The 15,068-nt window shown below is 38.8% G+C and overlaps 1 protein-coding gene across 2 annotated transcripts; it reads left to right on the top strand.

The window, feature by feature from the left end:
* The first annotated feature begins 352 nt into the window (after positions 1-352).
* Positions 353-14,610, top strand: LOC146328591 (S-arrestin-like). 2 transcript variants are annotated; one of them, XM_084717640.1, is made up of 16 exons: positions 353-567; positions 5,278-5,346; positions 5,458-5,518; positions 7,595-7,639; positions 7,727-7,926; positions 9,045-9,104; positions 9,193-9,260; positions 9,404-9,539; positions 9,818-9,902; positions 10,178-10,250; positions 10,557-10,694; positions 10,791-10,868; positions 11,085-11,099; positions 11,657-11,709; positions 13,107-13,116; positions 13,963-14,610. In XM_084717640.1, exons 2-16 carry the CDS (start codon positions 5,299-5,301, stop codon positions 14,054-14,056), a joined length of 1,164 nt encoding a protein of 387 aa, XP_084573766.1. In that variant the 5' UTR covers positions 353-567; positions 5,278-5,298; the 3' UTR covers positions 14,057-14,610. The 2 variants fall into 2 exon arrangements, 1 of the variants encoding a protein (XP_084573766.1); XR_014769988.1 differs by lacking the exon at positions 353-567 and adding an exon at positions 3,410-3,675 and having other exon boundaries at positions 11,657-13,116.
* The last annotated feature ends 458 nt before the right edge of the window (positions 14,611-15,068 follow it).

The raw sequence follows: 15,068 nt of genomic DNA, 5'->3' as shown, positions 1-15,068 counted from the left end.
GGGGACAGTTGAAACACTGATAACCCACTGTATATCAGATAAAAGTGCATCTCAAAGTAATCACATTACTCCTGTAGTAGCTAATGTTACTTAAGTAACTTTTTGTATGTGGTTTTAATTATTTTAGCTGTCAGCCAAAGACGAGGATACTATTCTACGATTTTGATTATTATTAACATTTACAAATACAATAAATACAAAAACATGAACATTTATTAGGATGTTTCATTTGAAATTTAATTTGAAAAGAACAGAAGTAATTAACATGTCCTCGTTCATTTTGATGCAGTCGTCAGTCCTCCTGCAGGAACAGGACAGAGTTTAAGAGCAGCTGCAGGACTGAAAATAAAGAGAACAAGTCTCAGATTTGGAGCGCAGCCACAGTGTTTACTTCCTGTCCTGTGTGTGTGTGTGTGTGTGTGTGTGTGTGTGTTTCAGTGCTGTCAGGTGTCTCTCAGGTGTTTTCAGTCAGAGTGGAGGAGGATCTGTTCAGTCGGCAGGTTCTCTGTCTGTGGAGGAACGTGATGCTGAGACCTGATCTGAAAAACAGAAGAAGAAAATAATCAGGTCGGGGTTTATTTAAATCACTGGTTCCCAACCTGAGGGCCGGGGACTCTGGAAGAGTCCCAACATCAATCTGAGATGTTTCACGTGTTCTGTTTGTTTGAACATTAAAAACACATCTATCAACAAAGATCCGATGAGGTCAGTTTCCTGTATAATCAGATATACGTTGAGTCAGAGTGACAGCAGAGAGAGGAAGGTAAATGAGTTTGAAACAAAAGTTTTCAGGAGCACTGAGTCAGAAGTAAAATTAAAAAAATACAAGTCTGCAGTGTGTTGATACTAAACATTTAAATAATAAATAACAGCATAGTTTTGTTGCACAAAGTCTTGTTTATTGTCACACAATTCAAGAAAACTAAATGAAACTCATGTTCTCACTGACTAACAGAACAGTTCTTGTCTCTGATGCCGTTCTCCCTATTGTACCCTCTCTCTGATGCTCTCCTGTCTCTGATTGGCCCTCTGATGTCCCACTCTCTTGGATACTCTTCTCTCTGATGGACACACAAACACACTAAGTGGTAAATTTAATGCCGGTGCCACCGACAGTTATGCCCATTAATAATAAACAGCTGTTCCAGCATCAGTGTGTCACATGACCAACGTATAGTTCATGACATTTGTGATAAAAGCACCAAATTTGCCAGATGTGGATAGTGGATATTGGGTCATCACAAACTTGCCCACTAATGGGCGTGGCAGCCATTTTTCAAAATGTCCACCAGTGGTTGGTGAAACCTTGTTCCTTTGGACCCACGTGCAATAACAGACATAATCTAGATCCTCGTGTTCCTGACAACCAAATAATGTATCTTCTTTGAACTGTTCACCAGCATCAGAGGTGAACCTGTCAGTTCTGGGAATGACGTCCATGTTGCCCCGCCCACCAGGGGGCGAGTTTGTGATGGTCCAGTATCCAGATGTGTTCCTAATGTTCCTAACCTCTCAACACATCTGCAAAATCTGCTTTTATCATAAAATTAAGGATTTGTTAGCTGTGCCGCTCCAACTTCTCCCTGATTCTCTGCATGAATGTGAAAAAAATGTGTTTAATATTTCTAATATCATCAATAAAACAATATTTCTTACAGTGTGCTCAGCCTGAAGTCTGTCTGTGCACACAGAGAAGTTAAACAAGCAGCAGTCTGTATCAGGACAGACGTCCACTCTGTGTTTGTGCTCCTGATGGATGTTGGGTAATGTTTAAATTAATATTTCATTAAAATAGAAACTAATATTATGGTAATAATATTAATAATGAATATGATAATATTTTGTTTCATTGAATCAAACTGCAGCTGCAGGATCAGATTCTTCTTCTTTGGTGTGAAGCTGCTGATGACCCTTAGTAACACTCAGACTGTGTGTGTGTGTGTGTGTGTGTGTGTGTGTGTGTGTGTGTGTGAGTGTGTGAGTGTGTGTGAGTGAGCTGCTGATGTCAGCAGACAGACTGCTGAGTCTGACTGACAGCAACTTATCAGCTCAGCAGAGACACACTGCTGATCACATTATGTCACAATAACATTATTAATCATCATCATCAGTATTGATTATGAATAAATCAGTGACTCAGATTGACTGAACACATTAAACTCTCTTCAAACTTCCACGTTTCCACTTTACAAACATCAGACGACCAGACTGTCCCAACTCAGCGTCCACTTAATTCTTATTGTTGGAGCTTTCAGCAGCATCACATGAGCTTCATCAGCATGTTTCCATGAAGTCTGTGTGAGAACAAACAGTCAGAGGAGCTTTAGTCTGGAGATAAATTTGCTGTTTAGCTGAGCGTTATTTTCTGAGCACGTGCAGAACCATCACTCTGAACAGACGCAGGATACATGAGGCAGCCAGGGTGCGTCTGCAAACAGGAAGTTAAAAGCAAGTATATCTCGACACACAGAAATCAGTTTAATTTTCCAGATTAAGTTTTTCTGCAGTTTTTGTTTCATTAGGACACCGAACGTTACGAGGACCGTAATAGCTTTGCTCAGATTATTGTTATTTTTCTTCTCTGCAATCTTCAGTCACATTTTTGAGGAGCTAAATGTGCTCGATGGTGCATGAAACTTGGCAAACGTATTAGTTGTGGTGAAAAGTTTCAGCTGACATACTTTTTGGTGGTATTTGGCCACGCCCTCTAAAGAGCAGCATCTACAGCACGTTTCACCAATACGCACAGAAATCGGCACACATATGTATTATGCCCAGATGCACAAAAAAAGTATCTTGGACCAATCACCTAAACCCAACAGGAAGTTGGCCATTTTGAATTTTGTGGTCAATTTTGTTGATTTCCAGGTGCTGTATTATTTTAACAGCCTACACCACCTACAGAATTCATCATAATGACCTCAAAATAAGTGCCATCTAGACTACTTTGTGATCAAAAGCTTTTAAAGATTTAGCTATCATTGAAGGCCTGGTTACAAGTTTTGATGTCTCGCCATGAAACACGGAGGTTGCTATAACTTTGGTGTAAATGGTCCGATCTGCACCAAACTTCACACGTTTGATAAGAGTCCCACCCTGAACACATCTACATGACAATCAGGACTCTTAGTCATAGCGCCACCTAGTGGAGACAGGAAGTGACATCAAACTTCTTTCCGCAGTGTCCAACACGGGTTAAAATTCAGAGTGTCACTGACCAGATGGCATCTAAAGACGGAGCTGCGGCCGCTGCAGGTCCAACTGGCACTGGGATGGAAGGGCCCATCCAGTGCCGCTTGCAGCTTCAATTTTGGTTTGTTTTTGCTTCTTCAGTCTCATCTAAAATAGAGATTTTTTTGTATGGTTCAGGGACATATTGTACATATGAAACCTGTGACGAGGAGTCTGGGGTGACAGAGGTGGTGAATGATTGGTTCAGTCAGTGATAAATTAACATTAATAATAATTACCATTAGCTGATTATTATTATTATGACTGAGGACAGTGAGCTGCAGATCTTCCTGTTGTTTCAGGATTATCTGTCTGTGTGTGTTCAGTCTGTAATGATCAGCCTGCTGACCAGGCTGCGTGTGTGTGAGATATAAAAGCAGCTCTGATGCTGATCAGCTGTTATAAACCTGCTGTTCCTGCTGCTGCTCATCTCGTCTCTCTCAGGTCAGTCCACATCACGTTAAAGGAGAAATCTGTAATATATTTACTGTAATAAATCATAAAATGACCACAGAGATGAAAGATGCATGTTTAGTTGAAATACTTGCCTCTCTGACAATGTTCTGCTGTTTTTATTTGCCTGTTTCACATCAATGAGAGTTCAAATTAATGCCGAATGTTCTCTGAATGAGTTAGTGTTATGAGTCATAATAAAGGCGTAGATGTTTATATCTGTTAAATTGATCAAAATGTTAATGGAGTGTGGCAGCAGTTTATTTATTTATTCTGTTTTCTGTCCGAGAGAAGCAAGGAAACCAGAAAATGTTTACATTTAAGAAGAATATTGACTTTTTTCTTTAAAAATGATTTAGAATGATTAATCAATTATCAGAATACTTTACGATTAATTTAACAGTCTACTAATAATTGATTAATCATTGCAGCTTTAGTTTTAAAATGACATTAAACTGTCATGTGGTTGATTTTGACACTGGTTATCATGAGACTGTTATAAGAGTGTCATGAATATTTTCATTGACCTCAGGTAAAGTGGTACATGTTGGACTAATGATAAAGATGTTATTAAATGTTATAAGGTCAGTTTAATGACAGGGGACAGTACTAAGGCGATTTAGCTGACAGAGGTAGCTAAAGGAGAGATTAGCTGTTAGCTAACCGAGTTAACTTGTTGTATAAGTGGTCTAACAGGTGTCTGCTGTTATCTGTAGCTGACGTTAGCTGGTTTGTTCAGTTAGCAGTGGAGCTAGCTGCCTAATTAGCTGACTCAGCCCCAAAGTGTCAGGAGTCAAACCCAGCAAGAAAACCACCTCAGTACTGTATAGTCAGTCTCAGAGGAGGTGTTTGGTCCCAGTCTGCCTGAGATCTCCAGTCCAGCCAGATTCAGCTGGATGCTGATGACACGGACATGGCAGGGGAAAGTGCTGGCTGAAACTGCATATGTGTAACTCTCAACAGAGATGAGCAGGAACTTCCATCATCAGGTCCTGAAAAAATGATGTGTTTAATTCACAATGTTGTTGGTTAAGACTTTTTAAAAACTGCATCCACATGATGTTAAAACTTGATTTAAAAAAGGCGTAATCAACAAAATCAACATTCTGAATTAAACACATCATTGTTTTCTGAAGCTGATGATGGAAGTAGCTATGAGTGACACATCTCACATCCTTCTCAGCTTTGTTGAGAGTTGCAGATGCTCTGTACTGATCCCTCTGCAAATTCAACTGGACCTGCCTTATTTTCTTAATTAATCCTGCCACAATCTTGTAAGTTGAAAAATAATTTTCTCCATTAATCAATTAGTTGTTTAGCTCATAAAATGTCAGAAAATGTTGATCAAAGTCAAAGATGACGTTGTTAAAAAGATAAAAGATACTCAGTTTACTTTCAGAGAGGAGTAAAGAATCCAGAAAATATTCACATTTGAGAAGCATTTTTTTGCTTATTTAAAAAATGACTCATCAAAAAAATGAATCACTTATCAAAATAGTTGACGATTAATATAATAGTTGATTAATAATTGAGAATAATAATTATTGCAGCCCTTGTTTGAACTTGAACGTTAAATATTTCTTTGTGTTGCAGGTTGCCACATCTGTCATCACCATGAGTCCAAAACACGTCGTCTTTAAGAAAGTTTCCCGGGACAAGTCGGTGAGTTCTGCAGGAACAGTCAAAGTAAAATATCCATAACATCCTTTACAGCCATTGATGTGCCCCTGAGCAACACACTGACCGTCTGTGAACACTCTTCTTCTCTTTCAGGTGGCCGTCTACATGGGCAAAAGAGACTTTGTTGATCACTGTGACTTTGTGGATCCAGTCGGTAGGTTCAAACTAAACGTATAAATCCTTTTAACTTCTCTAAGCTCTGTTAACTGGTGGGGTCAAAGTACACACCTACTCTGTAAACATGTTAAGTCATTTGACATGATATTAGAAACCTGAGATTCTTGTGTTTCCATTGATGCAAACTATTTCCAGATACAGTCAGAGCAGCAGGTACAACCAGCTCTACAAACCAACAAATAAACAATTACAACACTGAGGAAACTCACCATTTGATTGAAATCCACTGACTGATAATATTCGGACAAAAATGGATCTGTTCCAATAGCGAAGGTCCTGTCGATCCAAACCTGTAACACTTTCAGTCTAAAATACACAATAACATCAGTTAATACCAGCAAAGACAAGAAATGAGCCAACAGAGGTCTTAATCTCCCACTTTTATTTCCTGTGTCTGGAGTTACCAAGCAGACAGGAGTGATTTCTTCACCTCAACATGGCTGCTGCAGTTTTGATTGATACCTCACTTGAGCTAATTGAAGCTTCCATGTCCTGACCACAGATCACAATGGCCAATGAGAGTTTGAGTTCAAAGGAACAACCTGCCTCTCTTCTCCCATGTAAAGACAGCACCAGTCATCAGCACAATGTGTTCTGATTGGCTCTGTCTTTACACAGGAGAAGAGAGGCAGGCTGTTCCTTTGAACAACACATTGTGCTGATGCTTCATATAGCCAATGAAATCCTAAAATCCACCACAGCACCTGCTTTACATGCATGAAGTTTAGTTTCAACAAATGAAAAGCTCTTCAAAAGGCCTCCAAATGCTGAGACATGCCCTCCTTTCAAAACAAATCAAAATCATGCAGGTTCTCCAGCTGGTTTAAGAACAGCCTTCAGTTTACTTTGGTTCTGTCTCGGAGATGATATTTATGCTTTATAGTGATTTTTTAAAGGAGTGGTAAGAGATCACTTTTATGCATAGCTACAGGATGATTTGTGATCAGCTCGACAACAGACTCACAGTGAAGCTAACAGTTTCCTTCTGCTGCCAGTCTTTATGCTAAGCTAGGCTAAACATGAACCAAGGCTGGATATCCCACGACGAGTTCCATGAGCTCTGGCCCCACTGGATACCCTCTATTTCTGAGTTAGATTAAAATTAACGCTCACTGCTGAATAAAAAGTGGCTTCTAAGAAATATTTGATTTTTGTTTAAAGTGAAAGGTGAGAGGACGTCTTTTTTTTAATGTTGTTGAAAAAACAGACGGACTAAACATAGTCCAACTTTTGATGTCTATTTTTGGCTTAATTTGGACCAAATCAGATGGTTTAAACACAGCCCACAACAGACTGACCAGATTTTGCCTGAATGTAAGAGACCGCTGTTTGTTAGAAATAACTTACTTTAAGGACTGAATTATTGAAATTATTTTGGCATTGAGATAAAACTGGTCTCTGACTTGAAAATGTTGTAACATTGGGTAACACTTAATAATAACCATCATTAATAATAGGTAAATTGATAGTTAATTCAACTTTAGTCAATAGTTATTTCTTTATTAGACACCGTGACACCCTCTAGTGTCACTTTTAGACACGCAGGTCTCCACAATCAAATTGGACAAAACAAGACATTTGAGGATATCATCTTGGACTTTGATCAACATTTTTCACAATTTTACAGACCAAACAACTAATGGATTGATACAGAAAATGATCAAAAGATTAAGAAACAGTGTATCAGGAGTGTTTATCTGCTGTAATACCATCCTGTTCGTGACGCCAAGATTTATCGTCCATCTCATGTACGTCCATGTGCTCCACGTTTGGACCTATTTTTCAACTGACAGGATTGTGGCAGATCAATTAATCAATTAATCTTGGAAATAATTGACAGAATAATTGACAATGAAAATAATAGTTGCAGCCTTAAACATTACATAACATCAGTAAACATAGTTAATTATCATTTCATTGTATGTAAACAGTGAAATAACTATTAACTTAAGATTAATTAACTTTAACTTTAAGAGTTATTAATGATGGTTATCATAAAGTGTCAGTGAACACTGTGATGTGTCTCTACAGCGTCTCTGTGTGTCTCTTTCAGATGGCGTTGTTGTGATCGACCCACAGCAGGTCAAAGGAAAGAAAGGTCTGAATGTTTGATTAATCAGAAACATGACTGACTGAAAGTCAGTGAGGTCATCACTATTAACACGATGTCCTCATGTGTCCTCAGTGTACGTGATGCTGTCGTGTACGTTTCGGTACGGCCGTCAGGACATGGATGTGATGGGCGTGGCCTTCAGGAGGGACCTGTTCCTGGTGACCCGGCAGGTTTACCCCGAGCTGCAGGACAAAGAAAAGCTGACCCACACCAAGATCCAGCAGAAACTTCTCCGAAAGCTCGGAGACAACGCCTTCCCTTTCTTCTTTGAGGTGAGACAGACAAAAACATCGGCTGAACGGCTGAGGCTCTACGCAGAACCATCTGCTTCTAAAGAACCCTTCTTGTTTTGAAGGAAGAGTTTGTCCACAGTTCTTTGTAAGACAATAAGACTACAGTTTCATGTATGAACCCTTTGGCAACCAAAGAACCCTTTTCAAGAGAAAAAGTCAAGAGTTCTTTGTACCATAATATAAAAGTGTTCTCTGTAGAAACCTCTGGGTGGATTCGCAATAAAACCATTGGAACATAAAAGGTTTCTCAGTAGATCCCCTCGTGTGTGTGTTCTACATAAAAACCTTGGAATATCAAAGAGTTCTTTGTAGAACCACTGCTTGGGTTCTACATAAAGTCCTTCGAACATAAAAGTGTTCCTGGTAGAACCCCTGGTTGGGTTCCAGATAAATCCCTTGGAATATAAAAGGGTTCTTGGTAGAACCACCTATGTAGGTTCTTCTTAGCACCCTTAGACAGTGCAAAGGTTCTGGATAGAACACCCTAGCAAGGGTCCTGGGTAGACCCAAACAGGAAGAGAGCAGTTGGTGCATTATTGATTATTGATCTGCTGGAGGAAAAAACTCTAAAAACCTACCCAGAAGAGAATCCAATAGATCTATCAGTCAGTCAATCAATATCAATATATTAAAGAATAGCTCACGTGTTTATTGACATTTTTACAAACCTGACTTGAAGTCTGAGAAGATCTTTTTCTTCTGATGCGTCCACAGGATCATCTTCTGTTTTATTAACTGTCAGTTAAAATCAATTGAAATGATTCTGCATCATAATGTGATGTCATCATCTGACACGTTATCAGCATTTTGATTGGCTTTTCTGTGAAACTAGTTTCACTCAGTTGAGAGTTTTGTAACTGCTGCTGATGAGTTTCAGACAAGTTTGGCTTTGGCTTGCGTGCCTGAACACACACCTGAACACACACCTGAACAGACACCTGAACACACCTGAACACACACCTGAACAGACACCTGAACACACCTGAACACGCACCTGAACAGACACCTGAACACACCTGAACACACACCTGAACAGACAGGACAGATAACATGAATGCAGTGGTCTGGATGTGAGTTTTGAGATGTTTGTGTTTCAGTTTCCAGACAACCTGCCATGTTCTGTGGCTCTGCAGCCTGGACCTTCTGATGTGGGAAAGGTAACGTCACCGTCAGACCACACCCCCTCAGTAGTGACATTCACAGGTCTACATGATGTTCACAGACACCGCATGTTTCCTCTGACAGAAATGTGCAGTGGAGTTTGAGGTGAAAGCTTTCTGTGGTGAGCACCAGGATGAGAAGATCGACAAACAGTGAGTTTAAAGTCACCAACAGTCAGTTATTGATTATTATTCCTAGTATTACTTCGCGAACCCAAATGATTGTATTTATGAGATGATATGTGTTTGTTTCATATTAATAACTGTGATGGAATTATTTGACTCCGTGTCTGCAGGAATTCAGTTCGTCTCAGCATCCGTAAGATCCAGTTCAGTCCAGAGAACACGAAAGTGGTTCCACATGCAGAGACCACCTTTGAGTTTCTGATGTCTGAGAAACCTCTGCACATCAAAATGAGCTTGCCCAAAGAGGTGAGACAGATGGAGAGACAGACAGACAGACTGATCGGACAGACTGACTGATTAGAGACAGACAGACAGACAGACAGACAGACAGGCAAACAGATAGACAGACAGGCAGACAGACAGGCTTCCGGGGTGTCACCCACTAGGACTGCAGAAATTATTTTTCTGTTTTATTGATATTTATTATATCTTTCTCTCTCTCTCTCTCTCTCTCTCTCTCTCTCTCATCTGTCTGTTTCTCTGTTTGGCTGTCTGTCTGTTGCTGTGTCTGTGTGCCGTTGAAGACGTTCTACCACGGAGAACCTGTCCCAGTGAGTGTAGAAATCACCAACTCTTCCAGCAGGAACATCAAAGACATCAGTGTGTCAGGTGACTTCACACGTTGTTTCTAACACGCCTCAGTTTATTGACTCTGATGACACCTTTAGATATTTTTACAATGTTTTACCTGTGTGCCACAATTAAGAAATGTTTTTAGGGTAAAAATGATATATGTGACTGGGATTAAATTGGCATTTATATTTTTGACATCTCTTAAAGTCTTAATGTCACCTTCTTACCACCCCATAAATATTTATTTAGATTCGCCCCTGTTCATAAATAATTGATCTGAACTCTTAATTCAAACATGTCTCTGTGTTCAGTTGAACAGGTGACCAACGTTGTTCTTTACTCCAACGACAAGTACGTCAAATCAGTGGCCAAAGAAGAGACAAAGTGAGTTTTTATTAACCACCTTCTGCCTGAGGGGCTTTTATTTTGACATTTTAGCTGCTTCCTGGTTTGTACAGTATGTAATATACCAACCAAACTATGGAGCTGCTGGTTAGACTGTAGATTATATTTATTTTCCTTTTCTAACTGACACTAATATTTAGTTAGCAATGATAGAAAACTGGAGTTAATTAAATGTCAAAGTGAGACAGAAAATGTATCTGACATTCAGAATAAACAGAGGGAATTATGAACTTATTTCTCTGTATTTTTTGTGTATATTTTTATGACCTTTTCCTTTGTTTGCAGTGACTCTGTCCCCTCTGGGACAAGTCTGAAGAAGGACTACATTCTGTACCCTCTGCTGGCCTACAACAAAGACAGGAGGGGAATTGCTCTGGATGGACGACTCAAACATGAAGACACTAACCTGGCTTCATCCACCATGTGAGACACACTGAGACACACTGAGAGACACACTCACATTGTGATGATATCATCTGTCTCTTTGTCTCTTTGACTCATTGTCTCTTTGTGTCTCAGAGTGAAGCAGGAGGTGCTGAGGGAGGTTCAGGGGATGTTGGTCTCCTACAAAGTTGTGGTGAAGATGATCACCTCAGGGTAAGTGAGAACTGCTCTGCATCTGTGACATCACTGTCATGTGGGGTTACAAGTGTGACTTGTGACCTCACCTGTTGTCCAAGTTCGCAGTCAAAGTGAATTTTATATTTACTGATCAAATTTTATGACTGAAACGATAAGTGTGAGACGATAACTGTCCCTGAACTCATCCCGTGTCTCTGTTCTTTCTGTTCTTTCTTTCGTCATCACGAACAGGACAATTGGATCCAGGTAACAAAATACCTGCTGTTTGTTTGTGTGTTAAAGGGATAGTTCACCCAAAAATGAAAATTCAGTCATTATCTGTTCACCCTCATGCAAGTTGAAGGTTGGGTTTAGTTATTTAGTCCACAAAACGCTGCTGGAGTTTCTCAGATAAAAACGACCAAAAAACAAAACATAAAATGCCTCCATACTGCTTGTTTGGTGAAATCCAGGTCTCCTAAAGTCCTGATATGCCAAGTTGACTTGAAAGGCATCATTAATGCCATGTTTTTAGCCTAAATCTTCACTGTAGATCCTTAGTTTGGAGCCACATTCACGTGCACATGCACACTGTCTGAACTGGATGTGTGTGGTGTGACGGTGTACAAGTGAACGGCATGTTGGGACATTAGGAGACTTGGATTACACCAAACAAGCAATATTCATTTAATTCATCACTCGATCAGTATGAGGGTGAGTGGATAATGACTGAATTTTCATTTTTGGGTGAACTATCCCTTTACTGCGTGGAAATACATCACATGACCAACACCTTTGTGTGTGTGTGTGTGTGTGTTTTACAGTGAGGTGTCTCTGGAGCTTCCTTTCAAGCTGATGCATCCTAAACTTGAAGCAGGTACAGCCCCCGCCCTCCCCTTTAACTGACCAATAAGAAGCAGCAAATAAACTGGTGATGTTCACTCAGTCACAGGTGACAGGTGACTGTGGAGCTGCAGCTCAGGTGCTGACAGAGTTAACAGGACACTGTGATGACACGTGTCCAGTTTTCAGAGGTCAAACAGAGTCACATGGTTGCTGACATGATGATCAGGAGCAGCAGGTCACTGCAGCGTGCAGACGTACGTTACACAAATCAACAGATTTCTGCAATTGATCACATCAATGAATCGTCCTGCAGGTTACACACAACCTGTGGATGAACTGTGGTGTGTGTGTGTGTGTGTGTGTGTGTGTGTGTGTGTGTGTGTGTGTGTGTGTCTTTGTTAAGCAGCTTGTTGTGTATTGCTGACACGACAAGCTGCATCACATCCTGCAGATTAACATCCAGATTACTGCTGATCAATACAGATTAACACACACACACCCTCAGTGATCCATAAACCTGTTTGAATTTAATGAGACTGAATGAGCTGCAGGTCATGTGACCTCCTGTGTGCAGTTTGAACATGTGTGAGTGTTAAATGTTAAACAGACAAATGACTGTGGGAGGTTTCTGGTCATTCTTCAAACTTCAGAAGAAGGTTATTATTATAAAATGTCTCAGTGTAGAATATAATAAACAGGGTCAGTGTCTCAGTGTGTCTTCTGATAACTCTGGCTTTATTTTTAACAAAAACAGTGCAGACAACAGACGGTCGTTGTGGGTTTAAAGAAATGCCTGACATGTAAGATAAAAAAGGAAGTTAATCTGGGTTACCTCGCAGTTTTCAAATCTGTGGGTCTTTTGTGTCAGTCAAGTTAAGTCAAGTCAGATTTATTTATATATCACATTTCATCCAACAAGCATAAAACTCAATGTGCTTTGATTTGTCTATGGTTGTCCTTTACGATCCTAAAAGTCTTTATGATACATAACTTTGATTTGTGCAAAACCAGAGTATTTCCTGAGGAGGAAGATGCCTCCTATTCATTCATAACTTAAAAGTCCATTCTGTTGGTACAAAAGAAAAATATAAAAGAAAATAAAGCAAATTTCTCAAAGAAAATGTCTATACACATTTTTTGGTAGCATGTCTCAAAGAAAAAGTCATCTGCTCCATAAATAATAAGTAATACATTTCTTGAGAGAAGATATTTTTATCTGGTGGATGGGGACAGTCATCTGCTGGGACTTCTTCCATTAAATGTCCAAAATATCTTCTCACTAAAGTTCTCAAACCTGACGGAAAAAAGACAGATTGGTCCTTTATTTGAGTGTTTGTTAGTTATTTCTCCTGGCTGTGATTTCTCTGAACACTAACCTGGTTTCTCTCTTTTCTTTTCCTCCATCGTGCTTCTGTCTGAACTCTTCAGCCAAAGAAAGGTGAGCTCTCCTCTGATTGGTTGTAGAAATGTTCTGTCACTGTTTGACTTCAGAGCTGCAGGCTCCTGAAACAACTCTGAGGTCTCATCACAACACGTCCTATCATTCATTTAATATAAAAAAACTAAAGCATGTTTTAAAAAAAACTTTACTGTTGAATCATTTACATCTTCAGCAGTCAGTAAATCAACATGTCTGTTTTCCTGCACGTTCATGTTGGTTTTCATTTGTGCAAATAAACTAAGTTTGCTAAATAATTTGTAATGACAAACTCCAAACAATAGATTAGTTTCACTCGTCTGCATGACGCTGAATATTTGTACTTCATTTTGTCTTGTTATGTCTTTTACTTGATTTTTATCATATTATGTCTTTTATGTTATTTGGTGTGTTGTTACATTTTTCACATCACTTTGTCTTGTTACATTGTTTTCGTCTTTACATCATTTTGTTTGGTTACATCTTTTACATCATTTTCCTCCTGTTATATCTTTTATGTCATTTTCTCTTGCTACGTTGTTTTTGTCTTGTTACATCTGTCACGCTATTTTTGTCTTGGCGTCACCTTGTTGTGTTACATTTTTTTGTTATTTTCGCTCCCTTCTGGTTATGTTCTTTTTGTCGTTACATCGTTTTCATTTTTTTTATGTCCTTTGCATCATTTTGTCTTATCTTGTTACATCTTTTATGTCATTTGGTGTTTTTGTCTTTTTACCATTCTTGGCATCATTTTTATCTTTTATGTGCCGTCTCATGTTGTAGTTATCTATTAATAAAGATAGAGGAGCAGTGTGGGCGGAGTTAAAACACCTGACTAACCTGCCCCTCCCCCTCCCTGTCCTGCAGCGAATCAGACGACATGGTGTTTGAGGAGTTCAAACGAGCCTACCTGAAGGGTGTGGTCTACGGAGACGACGACGAGTCTCCCACTGAAGCGTGAGCTACAAAGATGGCCGCCTCAGAGCGGACTCAGCAGCTGTCATTAATGTAGATATGTTCATAATGTTTATAATGTATAGTTCCTTTACTGTTAATCTGATGAGATTATTGTGATAATCTGACTGTAGTTGAATGTTTAAAGTTTTAATCTGCCTGTTTATGATCCGAACAGATAATTATTATTCAAATACAACTAATGAATTAGTTTGATCCTCATGGAACAGTTTCATAAAGTTATTCTTTAATAATATTAGTAATAGCGTGTACTTATACTTTTATATGAACTGTATCAGAGTACCTCTGAGTGTCCAGTCAGTTTCCTGTAAATGCAGCACATTTAAATATGAATCTATGATTAAGTGAAATATAAAGTAATACAGAGATTTACAAATTTTGTATCATTTTGTTAGATTGTTTCATAAAGCTTTATAATGTGTTATTTCTAGTTTAGATATTAATCCATTTAAATGTAGTAAATAGTGTTCACATGATGTTTATATGATTAATAATTAATAATGTCTCATCTATATAAAGAATAAAACAGGTGAGCAGAAATGTTTTTTGTCCTGACTGTTACAAGAGTTACACAGTAACACGGTGTCCAGATGTAGGGAGTAACAGATTAAATTTAACAGGATTATGTAATCTGCAGATTAAAATCAGGTAACTGTATTCCATTACAGTTGCAGATAAATCAGATTAACCCAAACCTACACACAGCTGCCAATTCATTGTCATGGCGTCTAGTGAAAAAAAGATTCACTGAGTTTTCTTTTTTCCTGTTACATTGTTTTCAACATTTTACTTACTTACTTCATTTTTTATCATTTTCATAATTTTTCATCTTGTTACGTTGTTTTGTCGTGTCTTTTCCACAGTTTTTTTTTCCTATTACATCTTATACATTATTTTGCATAATTTTCTTTCTTTTTTTCTTTTTTCATCATTTATGAATTCTTTGTCTTGTTACGTTGTTTTTTTTCTTGGTACATCTTTTACGTCATTTTTGTTAC

This window comes from Lutjanus erythropterus, chromosome 4 (assembly GCF_056507025.1).
Source record: "Lutjanus erythropterus isolate fLutEry1 chromosome 4, fLutEry1.hap2, whole genome shotgun sequence".
Classification (NCBI taxonomy): Eukaryota; Metazoa; Chordata; class Actinopteri; order Lutjaniformes; family Lutjanidae; genus Lutjanus; species Lutjanus erythropterus.
This window is presented reverse-complemented; position numbering and strand designations above follow the sequence as displayed.

Bases quoted from the DNA above. Each gene is read 5' to 3' on its own strand.
- LOC146328591 (XM_084717640.1), top strand. From the start codon at position 5,299: ATGAGTCCAAAACACGTCGTCTTTAAGAAAGTTTCCCGGGACAAGTCG. The intron at 7,640-7,726 runs GTCTGAATGTTT...ATGTGTCCTCAG, and splicing joins GCAGGTCAAAGGAAAGAAAG to TGTACGTGATGCTGTCGTGT. The intron at 9,105-9,192 runs GTAACGTCACCG...TTCCTCTGACAG, and splicing joins GACCTTCTGATGTGGGAAAG to AAATGTGCAGTGGAGTTTGA.